We start from the raw sequence: 19104 nt of genomic DNA on the forward strand, positions 1-19104 counted from the left end.
ACTGCACCAGGATTTCCTAACAGAAAGAAACTGTTGATGTCAAACCAAGTGGGATATTTTTTTTAAGCTACCCAAAGGATCATGTCTTGACTTGCCCCAAGTGCACCACACCTGCCTGCTGCCAGGAGGAGCAGAGGATGGCTTTGCACCTCCAGTCCCCATGGAACACCTTTCCTGCCTCCTCTGCACCCTCCAGTCCCCATGGAACACCTTTCCTGGCTCCTCTGCACCCTCCAGTCCCCATGGAACACCTTTCCTGCCTCCTCTACACCCTCCAGTCCCTATGAACACCTTTCCTGGCTCCTCTGCACCCTCCAGTCCCCATGGAACCTTTCCTGGCTCCTTGAGAGATATGGAGCCTGCATGCATGACAGCAATTAAGTTCACAATAAACATAGATTTAAAAAGTAAGTTGCAACTTTATCAGTCAACTAATAATTCTCCCCTTCCTCGTTATCCATCCTCCCAAGGCCTCACCTAACTGGCCTCAGGGAAAGTCAGAAGACTCCAAATATGTCAGTGGGCCCTCCCCAGCCCTTGTGAATCTCATTCCCTTCCCTGACAAGGTGGGAAGAACAGGGAGCAGAGGTGGGCCAGGTGAGAGACATCAGAGCACAGAAATAAGCACAAGCACCAGTTGCCCTCAGCTCCCAAGCACCAGGTGTACCAGGCAATAAACCTGAATTCCTTTTACCACCTGCAGCAGGCACTTCCAGTCCCCACTGGCCACAAGCAGCAAGAAGCTGATCCTGCTGCTATCCCCTGGCAATCTGCTGCCACCAATCCCAGTGTGCCACCCTGAAGCTGTGGGAGGAGAAAAATAAACTCTCAAACCTCTTGCCTATTTGGTACAAACCCAGAATTTCCCTCCTGAGCCTTAAAAAGGGTGAAGAGGTAACAGGACAGCAAACTCTCCTCCCTGCTGTACATTAGGAAAGGGAGAGGCACAAGAGCCACCACAAGCATGGTGGGTTTGAACAATCCAAGCAAGAAAAGGAGGTGACACTTGGGTCTGCTGAGCACTGCTGCTGCAAACAGCCCCTTCTGCACCCCTCCACTCATGCCAGCCCACCGGGGAGGGCTGCACAGGGAGCTGGGTGATGAAAACACATCTAGACTCAGGTTTTTTGAATTTTTGAGAGCAGAGCAGGTCCTCTGTTCCCTTCACCCCATGGAGCTGTGTTAGACCACTGCAGGAGGCACACAGGGGAAGGAGCAAGCACAAGGGCCTGCTCCTGCCACACTGCAGATGATTCAGGTTTAATTCCTCCTGTTTATCTAGGAGGTCTCAGGAGAAGGAGAAATGCTGTGGCCATTCCCATTTCCACACTGCTCCTTTTGCAGTCCCTCTAACCCAGCTCACACAGAGCTCTCACACATGCTGTTCACCACCCACCCTCCTGTGCTGTTCACTGAGTTATTCCAATCCAAAAATATGAAGTAAAATGGTCCAAGTGTAAGAAATACACATGTGGAAAAGAGCAACAAGAAAAATGCTTAGAACAGGAGTTACAAATCCTGAGAAAAGAAGCAGAAAAAGGAAAGGGGAAAGGAGAGGGTCAGTGATACAAAGGTCCCTTTAGCCAAGTGCCTTCAGCACCCAGCTCTCCTCTGCAGGTACATAACTGCAGAAAGCCATTCCCCATATTTCATCACAGTACAAGACATAGCTCAAAGCAATGCTTCAGATTTCCCCAGTTCTACAGGACAATCCTGCCCTGGAGCAAGCTCCATCATCCATCCTGAGCCACACCTGATTGTTCCCCCCTCCCAAAGCCAGGCAGCACCCTGGGGAAGCCAAGGCTGCCTGCCCTGGTGCTCTGCTGCACAGAGACAGATCCCAGCTCCAAAGAGATCCCAGCTCCCAAGGGATCCCTGCTCCTGACCCCCCTACACCAACCTAATTCTCTAAAATGTCTGGTCTTTTTGCAAGGTCATATTTTGAAACTTGTTGAAACTTGTTTCTGGTTCAATCTCTCTCTCAACAATGTCATCTCTACTCCATGACCTTCTTAAATAGGTACAGTTTATCTCTGAGTTTGCACACAGATGTACAAGGCTGTGTGAGCTTTCTGTCAGGCTTTGAGAATTCTCTACAAATCCATTTCTCACAAGTTCTCAAGAGATCCCAGATCCCGACAGATCCCAGCTCCTGACCCCCCCACAGAAGCCACAACAGGCAAAGGAACCCACACCCTGCACAGCTCCACACAGTTCAGATAGCCAGCAACCATTTAATCACTCTAATTGCATTACAGAGTGCAAGTATGTTTTCCTTTTTATTTTTTGTTTAGGTTTTAAACAAAACAGTTCAGCTCCTTACTGTGCACCTGCCACTTCACAGACAGCAACTTCCACACCCAAGGGGGCAGGAATCAAATTACCCACATTTCCAAGTCATTAAATTCTGTTTCACTTTCCTCATAGGTAAGCTTAAAAAGAGAGGCTGCATGTAGAGACTGGGAGAGAAACAAAGCTCAGTCAAGTGGTGCTTTTATAATGATATGCTTGAACAGCAACTTCAGTGTGTGCATCTCAAAAAAGAGCAACGTGGTCCTGCAAAAGAAGTGAAGTTTCATCTACATTGCCAAGAATTTTCTTTTTGTGGTCCTGTAGTTTGAATAGATGAGGCAAGGTTTTAGAAACCAGTTTAACTAGACTTTAACAGACCATTAAGCAGATGAGCAAGTGTGTATTGTTGAAATATGGATTGGGAAAAAAAAAAAAACTGACACGAAAAAGTACAAGCAAGTGCTATTAGAAACACTCTCAGGCATGTATTTCCAATAAGTGTTCTCTATATTTTTTATTTCTTTTTGTTTTTTCTTAAAAGAGTGGCAAGGTCAGGAAGAAGAAGGGCTGATCTATGATCTACAGCAATCTAAGTTTACAATTTCAGTATTCTGCCAATTTCATCACTGAAGAGAACATTCATAAAGAAATGGGAGAGAAGACAGTGAATATGAAGAGGATTTATTTTATAGCACTGTCTGAAATTTTACTAAAAAAGCAATCTGACTTCATGCAGTTTAAAGTGATTTTTCACTGGTCCAAAGTGAAATATTTATGTTCCTTGACTGCTGAAAAAACAATGTCTTTCAATTACAAAATGATTCAAGAAAAGGAAAAAAAAATCCCCAGCAAATCACCCTCTGCTTTAATCTGTAACTGCTGGAAAGGACATGGAGGGCAGGACCCAGTTTTTGTATTTTGGTACCTGAGTGGGTCCCATGTGCTTCCAGGAGCTGAACACTGAGTGCAGGATAAACTTGGTGCAATTGCCAGCACTAAGCAAAGCCAGCAGCTCAGGACTGCAATCACTCATCACAGCTTTGGAAGGTGTTTACTATTTTTCTCTAACAGTGTGTACTCCTACCCAGGCAGACGTTTTTGCTGTGTAATTCAGCTCACAATGGATATTATGCATTTTGTTTCAAGATGCTGAGTGCTGCATTTTTGAAGGGTAGCAACAATTTGCTTGTGGCTAGAAGTATGACTCTTCTTTAAGTAAAACAGTGACACACCTAAGGCTAGATTTAAAAAAAAGCCGTATGTAATTATCAGCTTGCTGACACAATAGGTGAAACTGTGTGTCATACTTTATTTGAATTTTTTTTTCACCATTTCTCTTTGGAGTAGCAATTCTACCTTCAAGAGTGGATTTAGAAAAGGAATGGCCACTATAGCTACAAAGATTTTTAAGTGAAGCCTTGTAGAGCATTAATACTTCCTAAAATACCTCGCAGCTTTGTTGGAAAACTGAGATATTACAAACCACAACACCTCACAGCTGTTCATTAACAATTTTCAGCTTCTACCCCATGTTTCTCTCCATCTCACCAGTTTATTCCCAACAACTGAAGTTGTCATAGGTGGCACAACCACAGCTCTCATTAGTTTTACTACCACAGGCAGAGGGATCTCAAATACTGTCGTTTGAAACTTTCCAGAAAAGAAAATAACTTGTTTCCAGAAGAGGCTGGAAGCTGAAGGGCACCAGCTTCCTCAGAAACACAAACTCCTGTTATAAACATCTCTTCCAGAGGTCCCACCAACAAAGCTTTGTGACCATAAAACTAAATACCACAAACCCTGAAAAATCACACAGGTACCTGCATCAAGCCCATGGAGACCAACACTGCAGCATGGCAGGGGGAAAGGAGTAAATGAAACATGAAACAGATTGTTCAAAGCATCATGAGCAGATCAGAATCCTGATAAAGGGAAGGCCTGAACACTAACAGTTTGGATTTCTTAAGTTTCTACAAGCAAAAAGCTTGCCCAACCTTAAAGGAAAGCTTTAAAGTTTTTCAACTCAGAGGATAGAAGCAGAGCTTTTATTTTCACCAATCTAGAAAAATTATCAGATTTGAACCAGACTTCAGGATGAGTCTGGCCGTACCAAGACTGAAGATTTGCAGGCAGGGAGAACATAAATATAACTCTGCAGAGCTGCTACCACCCTGCCAGAGCCATTTGTCACCACTCTGGTCACAAGTGACAGTGTGCCTTCACTGCTACCATTAGTGCTGATTGGATTAAAAACAAGAATACAACAAGAATATTGTATTTACAACATCAATCAAAATACAATATTCACAATAATACAATATCATGGGATTATTTCACTGTGCAAATACATCTTCAGGTACCCTCAGTTAAGAATTTCATACTACAGATAATTTAGCATGAACTCAGCTAGAAGTGAATTAAACATGAACCTTCAAAATAAAACATCTCATTAATAACTTACTGTGGCAAATGTCACTGTTGCTAGCACACCAAAGTGAAGCAGGGCTATCCTGGAGTTTCACCTTCTCTTTCCAAAAGTTATCCCAAAACAGGGGATGTTTTAGGCATCACATCCTAACACAGCCTAGAGTCACCAGGCTCCTCTCCTTTACCATCTGTGCCAGTGTAAATGAAACATCATCAAAACACCATGAAACACTTCATGAGAGAAACAAGGGCTAAAATGTCTCAGCATTTCTTGTCTGCTCTGTGGAAAAAAATGGAAGAAAAATGGTTCTGGGCCTTAAGAAGATGGACAGCAGGTTCTTAGACAGGAAGGTTTTATCAAGGGCTCAAAAAACCCCAGAAGCAAGTACCACAGGACAGAGTGGTGAGCCTGCACTGCAGGACCAGCACTGAAAAGTGAAACTACAGGGGTGAAAACCAGCAGAGACCAGCCAGGACTCTGTGTCCAGGAATAGAAATGGATTCATTTACAGATTGTCTCAAAGAACTTTAGGAACTGTTTTTAAAGAAGAAACAAAGAGTCACATATTCTTTGGGGACCTGCTGAGCTCAGTAGGTAGCTCTGTGTGGGCAAAGTAGGCTTTTGGATTGGATTGAAATAGTTCTGCCAGCAATCTAGAAGCAAGGAAGTCCCTAAAAATTAAAGCAGGTATTCAGAACAACAGATCACTGTGTAGTCCAAACTTCTATTTTTTTTTTTTTTAAAAAGAAAATACTAAATGATCACTGATCAAAACCCTTCTGATGGAGACAAAGCTGCTGCCAATGGCTGCACTAAAAGTGTGCCAAAAAACTGTGAGAAGGCACCTTGTGTGTTTGCAGTGCAAGTCACCCGTTAAGAAACCTCAAAATGTCAGCCAGTGTGTGGCCAACAAAAAGACCAAACAAGAGAGAGAGAATCCCACAGACAAGGAGGAGGGAGAACATGAGACAGAAGAAAAAAGGTAAAACCAGTTTGTATCTGCAAAAATAGCAGCAGTATTAAGAGGAAGGTTGCAGCAACTTCTAGTCCACCATTGCAGCAGCACAGATTTGGAAATCTCTTAAAGATTTTACTTTTGAAAGTCTTTTGAAACAGAAACCATGGATTGAAAAAGAACTACACCAGGCACTTCCATTCACTGCTAAGTGAAATCCTGCACTCTGCTCTGCTCTATAAAACCACAAGGCATCAAAAGAGGAAAAATCCTCTCATGTATTTGTTAACTTTAACTCAAACACCTTCTTAGTAATAATAAAACCCCTACTATTCAAAAGTGCTGTGTTAAGAATTAAGTATTGCAACATAAGGTTCTTACCCCTTTCAGAAACTGGAAGTGGTTTTATTTTCTATTCAAAATAATCTTTGAATTGGAACACTTTAAAAGGAAAATTATAATTTGAATAGAAGCAGAGCTGAGGTATACTTTATTATTTTAGACTTAACCTGCTCAATTTGCAAGCTGTAAGATGGCCAATAAAAAAATGCTTTATTCTTTGCACAACACCCATGTGACAAAGTCCCACAAATCCTGGATTGTTAGGAACAAGACACAGCTGAAAAAGTAAGAAACAACCTCTTCCTTAAGTTTGCTCCTAGTATTTCCAGCCCTTTATGACTCCATAAAGCAACTCCTCCATTTTAGAATAGTTTATTTCTCTACTGAACTAAGGTTCCAAATCTTCTCTCTTAAACTTCTCTTCTTAAACTCCCTGAGCTGATGTCACTGAGCTCCCCACACAGAAGGTGGATCAAGCAGACAGAAGATGACACCCTGCTAAAACCTACACTGATTTCTCTTATCCATCTTACAGTGAGTTTCTTTGGCTTTTCCTCTGAAAAACAGCTGAACAGAGGGAATTGAAGTCATCACACAAAAAGGAAATGGATATGTTTACATTACCACCATCCACAATTCTTTACTTTTAAGCCATTCAACATCTGTGTTAGCAGACACCTTAAGTTTTAATAGACTTAAAAAATGACCTGTATCAGTTTCATCAGTTCAAGAGAGAGGGGAAATGTGGCAAATGGATTTGTAGAAAATTCTCAAAACCTGACAGAAGGCTCACACAGGGTGCATCTGTATGCAAACCTTGAGAAAAGAAATGCTGACTGAGAAATGCCATGGGATAGGACAGACATTGCTGAGAGAGAAATGGAGCTAGAAACAAGTTTCAGAGGATGGCCTTGCAAATAAAACTAGATATCATATATAGATATAGATAGATAGATACAGATCTATAGATAAATATAGATATATATATCATATATATAATATAGATGATACAGATATATATAGATATATATGGAGAAATAGAACTATGAAAGATGCATTGTAGTAGGACCCACGAAGAGTAATTTCAGATGATTGGCTTTAAGGCATTTGCAGCATGGTATGGCAAAAGCTGATAGGCCAAAAATGCTTATAATGTATTGTAATTAAGAAATTTTATATTTATATATGGAGAAACAGAACGATGAAAGATGCATTGTAGTAGGACCCATCAAGAGTCATTTCAGATGATTTGCTTTAAGGTATTTATGATATGGTAAAAGTTGATTGGCCAAGAAACACTTATAGTGCATTGTAATTAGGAAATAGGATATAGATATATACTTTGATATATATGGAGAAAGAGAACTATGAAAGATGCATTGTATTAGGACCCATAAAGAGTAATTTTAGATTATTTGCTTTAAGATATTTATAGTATGGTGTGGTAAAAGTTGATAGGCCAAGAAACACTTCTAGTGTGTTGTAATTAGAGAAATAGATATTGATATATATGGAGACATAGAACTAGGAAAGATGCATTGTATTAGGACCCATAAAGAGTAATTTTAGATTATTTGCTTTAAGGTATTTACACTATGGTGTGATAAAAGTTGATAGGCCAAGAAACACTTCTAGTGCATTGTTATTAGGAAATAGGATATAGATACATACATTGATATATATGGAGAAAGACAACTAGGAAAGATGCATTGCATTAGGACCCATAAAGAGTTATTTTAGATGATTGACTTTAAGGTATTTATAGCATGGTGTGATAAAAGTTGACAGGCCAAGAAACACTTCTAGTGTATTGTAATTAGGAAATAGATATTGATATATATGGAGACATAGAACTAGGAAAGATGCATTGTATTAGGACCCATAAAGAGTAATTTTAGATTATTGACTTTAAGGTATTTACACTACGGTGTGATAAAAGTTGACAGGCCAAGAAACACTTCTAGTGTGTTGTAATTAGGAAATAGATATTGATATATATGGAGACATAGAACTAGGAAAGATGCATTGTATTAGGACCCATAAAGAGTAATTTTAGATTATTTGCTTTAAGATATTTATAGTATGGTGTGGTAAAAGTTGACAGGCCAAGAAACACTTCTAGTGTGTTGTAATTAGAGAAATAGCTGGCTTCTGATTGTGATGGCGTGAATCTAACACTTGTATTGTGTCACCCTTCAAACGAGACTGAAAATGGAGTAAAAGCTTTTAAAGCACCACTCAGCCAGCCCATGCCTGAGTCAGAAAGAAGCTTCATCCAGCAGCCTGGAGGCAGCCCCACCTGGAGATGTGGCTGATGAAGGGGATGAGCTCGGCGGGCTCGTAGGCGCGCGCGAAGGCCCAGCACACGTAGCAGGCCGCGTCCCTGACGTTGGAGCCCACGCTGCACGCCCCCCTCTTCTCATCGTACGTCAGCGCCTTCAGCATCACAGGGACCACTGGTACGGCACAAAAAATACACAAAAAGCAAGTTAGGACCTTCAAGAGCATCTTGTTCCACCCATGCCATGGGCAGGGGCACCTTCCTCTATCCCAGGTGGCTCCAAGCCCTGGCCAGCCTGGCCTTGGACACTTCCAGGGATCCAGGGGCCTCCCCACCCTCAGAAGGAAGAATTTCTTCCTGATATCTGACCTAAACCTACTCTCTTTAGTTTGAATCCATCCCCCCTTGTCCAGTCACTACATGCAGGAGTCAATTATGTTTTTCTACAGATAAAAGAGCTTCCAAAACTGTGGAGGCTCCAGTCGTTGGTTTTTCTGGGTCTGGATTGAAGGCACTTGAGACAGCAGTTCATGTTTGGACTCAGGTGTTTGTTATTTCTTATCAGCAAAACAGTTTCATTACTGTGAGTTCAGCAGCTTTTCATTAGAAGGCACAAAATGGCCAACAATCTCTTGTTCTGAGGTCTTTTAAGACTAAACTCTCCAATTAAGAGCTGACACCTGGATTGTTTTCCCTTTTAACCCAATAACTGATCCCACAGAGGCCCAGTGGGGACTTTTCTGCCCAATTACAAAATGCCACCCAAACCCATGGAGAAGAAGGAAGAAGAAGAAGCATGAAAAAGAAACTCAGGATGACACCCTGTGCCCTCCATCTTGCTTCCATCCACAACACACTAAAAATCCCAAACCCTCAATTTCTCACTCAGTGACACACCTACACTATAACACATAATCTATAGTACATAATACATACACTATCATACATAATACATAATCTCTATAATCTATTTCACACTTTTGTGGATTCTAGAACTTTTGTGAAGTCTAGGAAACTTTCTCCATGAGTGAGGGTCAAAGTCAGGGCACCTCAGAGCAGAGAACTATTCCAGGTGCCCTGGGTTTCCACACAAAACCTGTAAGGATAATTCTTTTACACCATTCTAGAAACACACTGCCACAGTTCAAGAATATGAATGCAGGGCTCCCCAGAGGGCTTTTATTTGGTATCTGCACATCCAGATAGAAAATTTGAATACATCTCTCTCTACATGGCACAACTTTATTAAATGACTAATGTCTGCAGAAACAACAGCCTCTTAAAAAAAAGGAAACAATTTCTCTCTCAGTTTTCTTTCTTGTATCAAATTTATCAAATGCATCATTTTCCTTAGAAAATATTTGTCACAAGGTGATCCCATTAACAAGAAGTGGGATCACTGAGCTGTATTTCATTAGCAATCTGTGCCTGGATATCCTTGAGTGGATATAATCACAAAATAATTAAAACTTCCATGTGCTGTTCATCACTCTGTGCTGCTGCTTTAAACAAAAAGATAGATACCATGACTGGAGAAGTGAAGTGTTAAAAGGCTGTTTAAATTCATTTTAAGCTGCCAAAGAAAATCAAGCAGTAGATATAGAGATGGGTGAGATTTGAATAATAGCATAAACACTACAGGGGAGAAAGTGTAATTCCAATTCTGGAACAACCATACAGCAGAGATGGATGGATTGTTGGACATTTCCTAGTTCCTAAAGAAACTGCAATGAAAGTAGTTAAAAATGCTGCCTAGCTTGTTTTGAAAATTGCTGCATCAACTGATGAGGAAAATGGAATTTGCTGGTTCTACAGGAACACTCAAGCAGGCACCAAAGGCAATTTTGCAAAGCTGCAGCACGTTTCCCTCAGTGCAAGTGACCACTCCAGCTGCTTTGGACAGCTGTGGGCACACTCCCACCTCTGTGCAGGGAAGGAAGAGGGGGAGGGAGGCCCCTCCAGCAGCTCCTCACATTTGGATTGTCTCTGTGAAAGAAAAAATGTATTTTTGCAGTTTAATGTCCCAAATGCTAGGCACAGCACCAAACGGTTTGGCAGGGACAGGGACTGATGCTCCAGGATCTGCTGGCCTCTCTCACACCTCTCTGGTGTCCTTTTCCTGCATCTGGGACTCACAGCACTGCTCTGTGAGACTGCAAAGTCTGGAGACACAGAAAAGGAAGCAAACAGGGGGCACTGGGGAGGTGGGACTAACAGGGGAAACAAGGTGAAGTGTGCAGCACTGGTAATTAGAAACACAAAAACTGATCTAGGGAGCATCTGGTGAAGTTTTATGCCATCACTGGTTGAATATTTACTGGGAAATGCTGAATAAAAACTGCTCCTGACACAAGTGTGTGTGTTCAAAAAAGCAGGTCCATTTCTTGTTGGTTTTTAAGAGTTATAAAAACCCAAAAAGAAACACCCAATATTCCAGGTTTAACTTCATTTCTTGCTCTACAGTTCCTCAAACATCATGCCAAACCTAAAAAATGCTAAAAATGCTTTAACCAAAAATGACAGATTTAAAAATCAAAAAAACTTTAGAAAAAATATCTTCCAGAAGAAACTTAGTTTGGTAGGGTGGAGACAAAATTATTAGATTTTTGAAATTCTGAACATGACCTTTTTATTGAAAACTAGGAGGCTGGTAGATGCAGAAAGGAGAAGATCAGAACTGTTCCCTAACTTTACAGGTTTAACTTTAAAAGTTTAGCTTTACTTTTACAAGTCCCCATTTCTTTCACAGATCTACAGGGGTTTTTTTTAAAAGTGTGCCACCAAAACCAGAGGACAAACAGTGCCCACTCTCAAGCTGATTATCAAAACAAAATCCACCTGTGCAGGTCTGTGAATGCTCAAGAAAACACAGGCACCTTTACCTGTAGCCTGAAGGTATCAATAAGCACCTGCTTCACCCCACCCTGCCGTGCCCAAGAGTCACTGCAGTTGCAGCACAGCCCTGTGCTCAAGCCTTGGAAAATAAAGAAACAATTTCTGGCACTACAAACAGGGCTGGGTTGGGTTTTTTCCTCATACTGGAGACAGGTTGCAGAGCTACTCTGCTTTTTAAATGTGGATTTTACACAGTGGGCTGCTCAGTGTAGGTGAGAGACAATAAAAGTCTGGTGAAGGAGTGTAGCCACATTTCTCTCCACAGAGAAAAGCAAGGCACAATTCTTCCCAAGAATATTTCTGGGATTCACACTCTCTGAACCTCAGAGGAAGAAAACACAACACTTATCTGAGCCTGTGTTTGTGCCAAAGTAGAATGCAATGTGCAGATTGTTTACCCAAAGTCGTGGTGCTTTGTTTTCTTGAGGTTCAGAGAATGTGAATCCCAGAAATATTCTTGGGAAGAATTGTGCCTTGCTTTTCTCTGTGAAGAGAAATGTGGCTACAAAGGAGTTTGTGGGAGACATTGGTTACTGAAAGGTTTCATATATTTAAATGAAAGATTCTTTACATTACTCCTTTAAAAACATACTTTACACCAACCTCAGCTATAGCCTGTGCTGTCCAGAACCCTTTGTCACTTGAACTCCACACAGTAATTTTTTTTATTTAGTGCAATGTTTATCATATAAAATATACAAATACAGCAGTCAAACAAACAACAAAAACCTGTTCCTCAGCCCTAGGCCTTGTCTCCAGAAGAAAATTGCAAAATGTCAAGTCAACCTTATTTAATTTAAAACAGATTTTCATTGGATCTGGGGTTAAATAAGAATTGTCTACATTTAGTTTCAAACTAAAATATGCAACTTAAAACAGATTAAGTCAGTGTTACCTTAGACAAGCATAATGTTCTTATAGGGACTATCAAGGCAGAGAAGCTGCTTCAATCCATAAAAAATACTTTGCAAATCCTCTTATTTTAGAATTATATAAGAAGAAGTACTACAAAGTGGACATTTGCTATTCCTGAAGGGAGCATTGTGCACAATGTCACAGCAGAAGCAGCTACAAACACAACAATTAATGAATGATGAAGCTTCAACTTGGATACATATTCAACAGAAAGAATAGCAATTTTGTTCTTCAATTTTTTCTTTGATGAAAACCAACCCAGTGCAGAAGTGAAGGTTCAGCATCTTTGTGAGTCTCATGCTTAGAAATTGAGATGGTTTGGTTGAGATGTTAGGGCATGGATTGGACTTGATGATCTTTAACATCTCTTCCAACCTTATCATTCTGTGAATTCTGTGAAAACAGCTGGTGCAGATATCTGCAGTGTGCTGTTTCCTAAAAACACAACTCTGGCTCCCCCATGTAGAGAAAATCAGGTTTGAGACCACTCACTCCTACATGGCACCTCTGGAAAGAGGCAGCTCCTAACTGGAACTTCATTAGGGCTTTTGTACTAATATTTACTGGATCAATTTTCATGCAAACACCAGAAAGTTCAGGTTAGGCCCATTCCCAGAAATAAATAGTTTAAAAATTCTGCAAACCACCTCTGAATTGTTTCTCATTGTTGACTCCAGAATCTACTTTTGAAGGGCTCTCTCATGAAGAGGATAAAGCCTCCAGTGGGGATCAGAAAATGAGTGTGCTGTTTTGGCTGTGCAAAGTTCTCTGTGCTGTTTTGGCTGTGCAAAGTTCTCTGTGTTCCTGTGAGATGATGCTCTGACATCCCATCCCCAAGGGCAAGTGCCTAAAAACCACCCACAGGTGACCTCTCCTCTGCCATTCCTGCCCCCAGGGCTGACCTCATTAGGAGTCTGCCAGGGAAGGAGGAAGAAAGCAGAGCTCCTGCAGGCCCAGGAGGGATGTGAGGAGGGAGCAGCTGAAATCTCTGAAGCTCCTGGGTGCCCCCAGAGCTGAGCCCACCCAGGGTGGGCAGAGGCACCTGCACAAACCCAGCCCTCTGTGCCCTGTGACTGAAGGGCTGCTCTGTCTGCTGCAAGCTCCCTGCAGCCTCTGACTACGTCATGAATGAAGAGAGTCTTTAATTACATGGCCACGTGGTGGATTTTCCATGGAGCTATCAGGACAGACCTGCTCCAGGGATGAATCACAGCAGGGCAGCACAGGAGGCTGTTGTCTGCCTGGCTGCTGTGGGTGGAAAGCTTGGAATGCAAAGGCTGCCTGTCAGACTGAGAGAAGGGGGTGGTGGTTCAGCTGGATGTTGCCCCACAGACTGTCTGATCCCTGTCATGGTTCTCAAATGCAGAGTTCAGGAGCTGGACACTGGCTCTGGTTGCCAGGTCCCTCTGCCAGGGGCCAAAGGCAGCCTTGCACCAGTGCCCCAGTGCTGACAGGAGCGAGGGCTCTGGAGTGGGGCCAGGGGCCAAGCAGGAAGCAGCCAGATCTGGATTCCATCCCAACACTCCACTCCATCCCAACATCCTGACCTAACACAGCCCTGAAAGCTCAAAGCCCCCTGCCTGGCTTGCACCCAGAGCAGCAGCTGACCCAGGACAGCTCTGAAACACTGAGCACTCTGTGTTTTGGGGACTCTCCTACCAATCACACCCAAGGCCAGACCAGAGACCTTCACACAGGTGTACAGCTGACAGAGCTCTGCCTAGACTGAGCCAACAGCAAACTGCAGTTAAAGACATGAAGGAACAGGCTTGTGGAGAAATCCTACTGAGCAAATGAATTACTTACTCTAGAGGAGTATAAAAATCCTGTAAACTCATAACACTGTGTGTCAGAAAAGAAATATCACCCAAGAAAGCCCAGCCTTAAGGCTAAAGTTGTGCAATACCAAGATAAACCCCGTGGTGAAAAAGCCAGAAGCAATTCATTGTCATTTATTCCTGCTCAATGTTTACCCCATCTCCCAGTGCTGCTGGGGGAGGGACCTTTCCTGCTGCAGCTCCAGACACAGCATTTCTTCCTGCTCATACCTGCTGGCTACTAAAAAAAAATAAATCTGCACTATTTATAATGCTTCCTTGCTAATTTGAAAACTATTACGGTGACATAGGCATTATAACTTTTTAAAGGTTCTTTTCAAGACCATGCATCACTTTTAAAGTTCACCTGGGTGTTAGAGAGAAGGAATTCCTCCACAACCAGCCTTTCAGGTTTGGGTGTTCTCAATTTTCTAAAGAGTCCACCGAAGACAGGTAGATTTTTTTTTTCTTTTTTTTTTCTTTTTTTTTTTTTTCTTTTCCCCAGGTCTTCCTGTATCTCTGATGAAAAGCACCTGGAATTTTGCCAAAAGCCTCACAATTCACCACCACTACAGAGCAGACCAACAGACAGTGCAGAAACCTGACTTCTTGATTCATCATCCCTCTCCTCCAACCCTGGCTGCTGCAAATCTATAACAAACAACTTATTTCTCTGGAATAAGAAACACAGAAGGCAATCCTTAAAAATTGAGAATGTAAACAACTTTAAGAAGCTACCCAATGCATTTCCATAAGACTATTCAAATCCTGGTCCCAGTTAAACCTCCTCCTAAAATGCACTGGCAAGCAGTACTGGGTTCACTTATGTTTGGGGTTTTTTTTAATAAATGGCCCAAGTGAGATTGTACAAGCAAAAATGCCCCTTTTGTCCACTGTGTGTAGAGTTTTCTATACAAATAAGACTTTGGGTGTTTTTTAAAGTATATCTAGTTATATATAATTATCAGTAAGCACCATTTCCTCTTCTCTCAGATAAAAATACAACATACACAGGAATCCAGTCTTTTCTCCCTAAAAGCACCTGACTGAACCTTCTTCCAGTACCAGGAAGAGAAAACTGGGTACTGCCCCAGAGCACATATCCATTCTAACCAAGTTAACAAGAAAAAATTAACAATAGTAAATCAACAAGGTGGAAAAGGTAGAAAGGTAGAAAATCAACGAGGCACCAAAAGCTGAGGCAATTTTAAAACCACAGATACAGCAGTCACATGTACACAGATATTCCTTCAAGGCTGCAGTATCTGCTACTGAGACTGGCTGAGTCCATTTGAAACCCTCTGACAGCAGCAAAGACTTCAATACATACAAACTTTTCACCAAAAATACACTTGACAATGGGATATTTTTAAAACAGAGAGCAAACATCAACTGAGAGAAGTTGTTCCTATTTAAACAGTGTTTCCTATTTAAACCAGAGCTTACCATTCAGCAGAAACAGTTCACAAATATGTCCCTAAGCCAGGCTCTTTTTGGATACTGGTAGAGTTGGGTGTGACCTCTCTGAAAATGTAAAAAGCATCATGGAATCCCATGATACTGTAACCTGCCAAGTCCCCTCTCCAGTGTGCCCCAGGTCCCTCACCAACAGACCTTTAACACTCCCTATTTCCTTCTTACAGTTTCTTCATGCTCCTTTTATTCTGAAGGTAACTTATGAACTGAAGAAATTAAGGCTGGTTCTGCACATTTTTCACTCTTTATAACTGCTTTTCATTTATTCTGTCATTAAAAAAAAATCAAATTCCAGATTCAGATCAGTTGTACACACCCATCAGTACCAGACTCCTGAATGTCCCAATTTCCCTGGATCCCATCAGCATTATTTCCTTCTATTCAAATGCTGATTTTATTGTTGCCACAGTTTAAAAAGGAGCAAGGGACTGTTGGACTATCCCAGTCTATCCCTTGTGAATGGGTAAGGGTATTTAGGAAAGCAGGAAGATGAAAAGTAACATCTTCCTGGCTGGAATCCTCCCAAAATAAGCACAAATTCACTGAAAGTGTAACCACAGGGCTCTTCCAGCCTGCTTTCCCTGGCTTCCTTTTCTTACCCCTCAGTGATGCAAATGTTTTCAACCTTCACTTTACACACATGTGATTTTATAGCAGAAACAGGAGCACATCATGCACAGTGAGCACTATTTCCTGGTGAAACACTAATATGGATTATATTTGAGACTGGGACTACTCAGAGCTCAGCAAGTCCTTGAGAGTGACACCAGAACATTCTTCAGCTCACCACCAAGACGTTAAGAACACCCAGGAAGGTTCATGTTCCTCTACATGACACACCTTATTAGCTGGAAAGTTTATACTGTGCTGTCATCAAGAGAAATTTTAATAACGTCCTTTCACAAGCAAACCAGAAATTCAAGTAAACTAGGATTCTCTTGTTTGTTTAGTATTTATCCCCACCCAATGAAATAAAAAAAAAAAAACCCTATAAATAATAGTCTGAAGCCTACAAAACCACAAATACAGCACAAAACAGAAGCTGTGAAATCATACTGAAACCACACTGAAATGTTGGTTTTTGGTTCTAGCATACATTGGAGAGTAAGGAATATTGAGTTTTGAGGTGATGCAATTCCAAATGTGGAATGGCACACAAATCCATCACCAGATCATGAGATTTTAGTTAACTTCAGGCTATTTTGTTAAAAAGGTTTCTCCCACATGCAAATTAAGCTGCCTGATCCCGTCTAATAACAACTGAAATTTTACAGCTGAGTAGTAACATGAAACTTTGAATGCAAAACCATAACAGCCATGCTGCAGCATCAGTATTTTTCAATGAAATAAAATAAAGCATCAGGTTATATTTGCTGGTTTAGATTCCCCACTTTAAAAATATATTGAAATACTAAACAATATATATTAATCATATAAATATTTATAAAATTTGGCATGTTTCACAAAATAACTGAAAGCTAAAAATATGTTGAGTTTGAGAATATTTGTTCTATGCCTCCCTGCTCTCTGGTGAGAGCAGCATCTCAGCAGCCCCATGTCAGGTATGGCTCAAAGAAAAATGAGTTTATTTACCCTAGCACTGCACATGGCACAACTCAGGTCCTGCTGCTGGATTCTATCAGAAAAACTATCATGGAGGCAAGAAAACTGACTCAAAATCTCTGGTGTAAGTTTTGAAACAAAAGTAGAAAAGGAAAAAACATTTGGCACGAAAATCACTTTTAAAAGAATATATTTGGAAAGAGAATTGTAACCAGAGCACCAGGCAGAAGCTGAAGGTGCATTTTGCATCCCTGTGAGAATGGCTGCCAGGGAAAAGAGTCACCATTCAAAACCCTCCCCTAGAAACAGCTCATCCCTTTGCCTACAGTCCCAATTCCTGCTGTTTCCCACTTCCCCCAAGATGTTTCACTGCCCAAGGGCGAGGATGGGAACCCAGAGAAAGATCATCCTAGCTCCAGACCAAACAGCACAGGCCACAATAAATATCTAAAAATGGGATCTGCAGTTGCTATTAACTGCTGAGCTTTTATTCTTTTCCCATACAAGTAATTTGCTCCAGTAATCTGAACAAGTGGCTCCCAAGCCCAAGCACAGTAATCTGCCCAGACCTATCTCTGGAGTCAGGGGCTGGATTGTTAGGAAAAACAAAGGCACATTTCAAAGGTGTTATTCAAAAAGCATTAAGACTAATAACTATTCATATGGGATAGAAAAAAATAATTATGAGAATATTGTAGGAGAATCACGTCATGTTTCAGAGCATGGTGTGAGTTCCAGCAATTACATTCACATCCATTTGCCCCCTTCTGGGAATGGTGAGGAACAACCCAGCCCAAACATGCTGATGCTGAGAGCCCTTTTTTCCCCTCAGAAATTTCTAATACACAATTTTGTATTCAAAATATTTTACAACTAAATGGAAGAATTGATCCCATCTTAATCCAAAGGATTTACAAATTCTTCTATAACTTCTGATCCCAGAGAGAAAAAAGGACTTTATTATCTCAAAGCCACAAATGCAGGCACAACTAAGGTGACACAGGGAAACCCTGCAGTTCCAAGGCACTTGTTTGTGGGAAGCTGAGCTTCACCAGCTCTATGAGCACCAGTGTCCACATTTACCTGGGATCCTGCTGCTCTCCTGGAATAGCTAATGAGCTCACAGATTGCTAAGGCACCTCTGCAAAGACCTGGAAAAAATTCCTGGTGATGGAAAAACCAGTGGCCATCCCCTGGGAGCAGCACTGGAGTCCTGAGGGCAACCAGCAGGGCCAGTCTGGCATCAGAGCAGAAGGGCAAGAACTCCCTGATTAATGTGGAGGTGCTAAGGGACTGGAGCAACACCTGGCACACACTGGTACATCCAGGGAATGGAATTCTGAAGGGGAAAACAGAAATGAGGTGAGAGGTGTACCCAGATCAGGGGAAATTTATCCCATCTGGATGCAGAGTGTCTGCAACTGACATTTGGTTTTCTGTTTAGTGCTAAAGCTGAGCAAAAAAATTCATATAAAAGCACATACAAGGAGGTTTGTAACATTTAGAGAATTACAGAATTATGCTACAGTAACTAAATCCATTAAATTCAGCTACAGCTGAACAACACTTATTTAATACTGAAATTTAAAAAGAACCTAGAATAAAGAAGTATATTCTACCCAAAGCTTCAGCCCCACAAAGATACAAAAATCACCACATTTTAAAAAAAGGCAACTTGGCAGAAACATATCAATAAATCCAAATTTTACTGTGTCTGCCCTGGTGCTCCTAATTAATCTGACCTGTACATGAAAGAAAAATTTTCAGGCAAAAGAAAGAAAAATTTTCAGGTAAATGAAAAAGGTGCTACCAACAGGGGACTGGGGTCACTGATAGGACAGGATGTGATTGAGTCAGTTAAAAATAAGTGTGGAAACAACATCACTGCAATCATGATTTAGTGTTTCTACAAATCTGCACAAACAGCAGTTCTCATGGTCCTGCTCTGGGGTCCATCAGTGAAAAACTCAGATCTGGGTTTTTAATATCATCCAAGCCCAAGCAAAGGAGACTTTACATTGCTGCTCTTTTTCTTCCAGTTCTGCTTCACTTGCAGCTGATTTCACTGACCTGAGTGGTGACAGCACTTCCAGGAAGCAGCTGGGTTTAAAACATCTTCTGTGGGTCAGTGCAGCATCTA

The 19104-nt window shown here is 41.4% G+C and overlaps 1 protein-coding gene across 2 annotated transcripts in view; it reads right to left on the bottom strand.

Moving 5' to 3' along the window:
- Window positions 1-19104, bottom strand: part of TBCD (tubulin folding cofactor D) — a 120867-nt gene that overhangs the window by 64546 nt on the left and 37217 nt on the right. For both annotated transcript variants that reach the window (XM_059864302.1, XM_059864300.1), the window contains exon 15: window positions 8317-8473. In XM_059864302.1, the coding sequence (XP_059720285.1) occupies window positions 8317-8473 (157 nt within the window). The remainder of the gene's footprint in view (window positions 1-8316; window positions 8474-19104) is intronic.

This window comes from Haemorhous mexicanus, chromosome 20 (genome assembly GCF_027477595.1).
Source record: "Haemorhous mexicanus isolate bHaeMex1 chromosome 20, bHaeMex1.pri, whole genome shotgun sequence".
Classification (NCBI taxonomy): Eukaryota; Metazoa; Chordata; class Aves; order Passeriformes; family Fringillidae; genus Haemorhous; species Haemorhous mexicanus.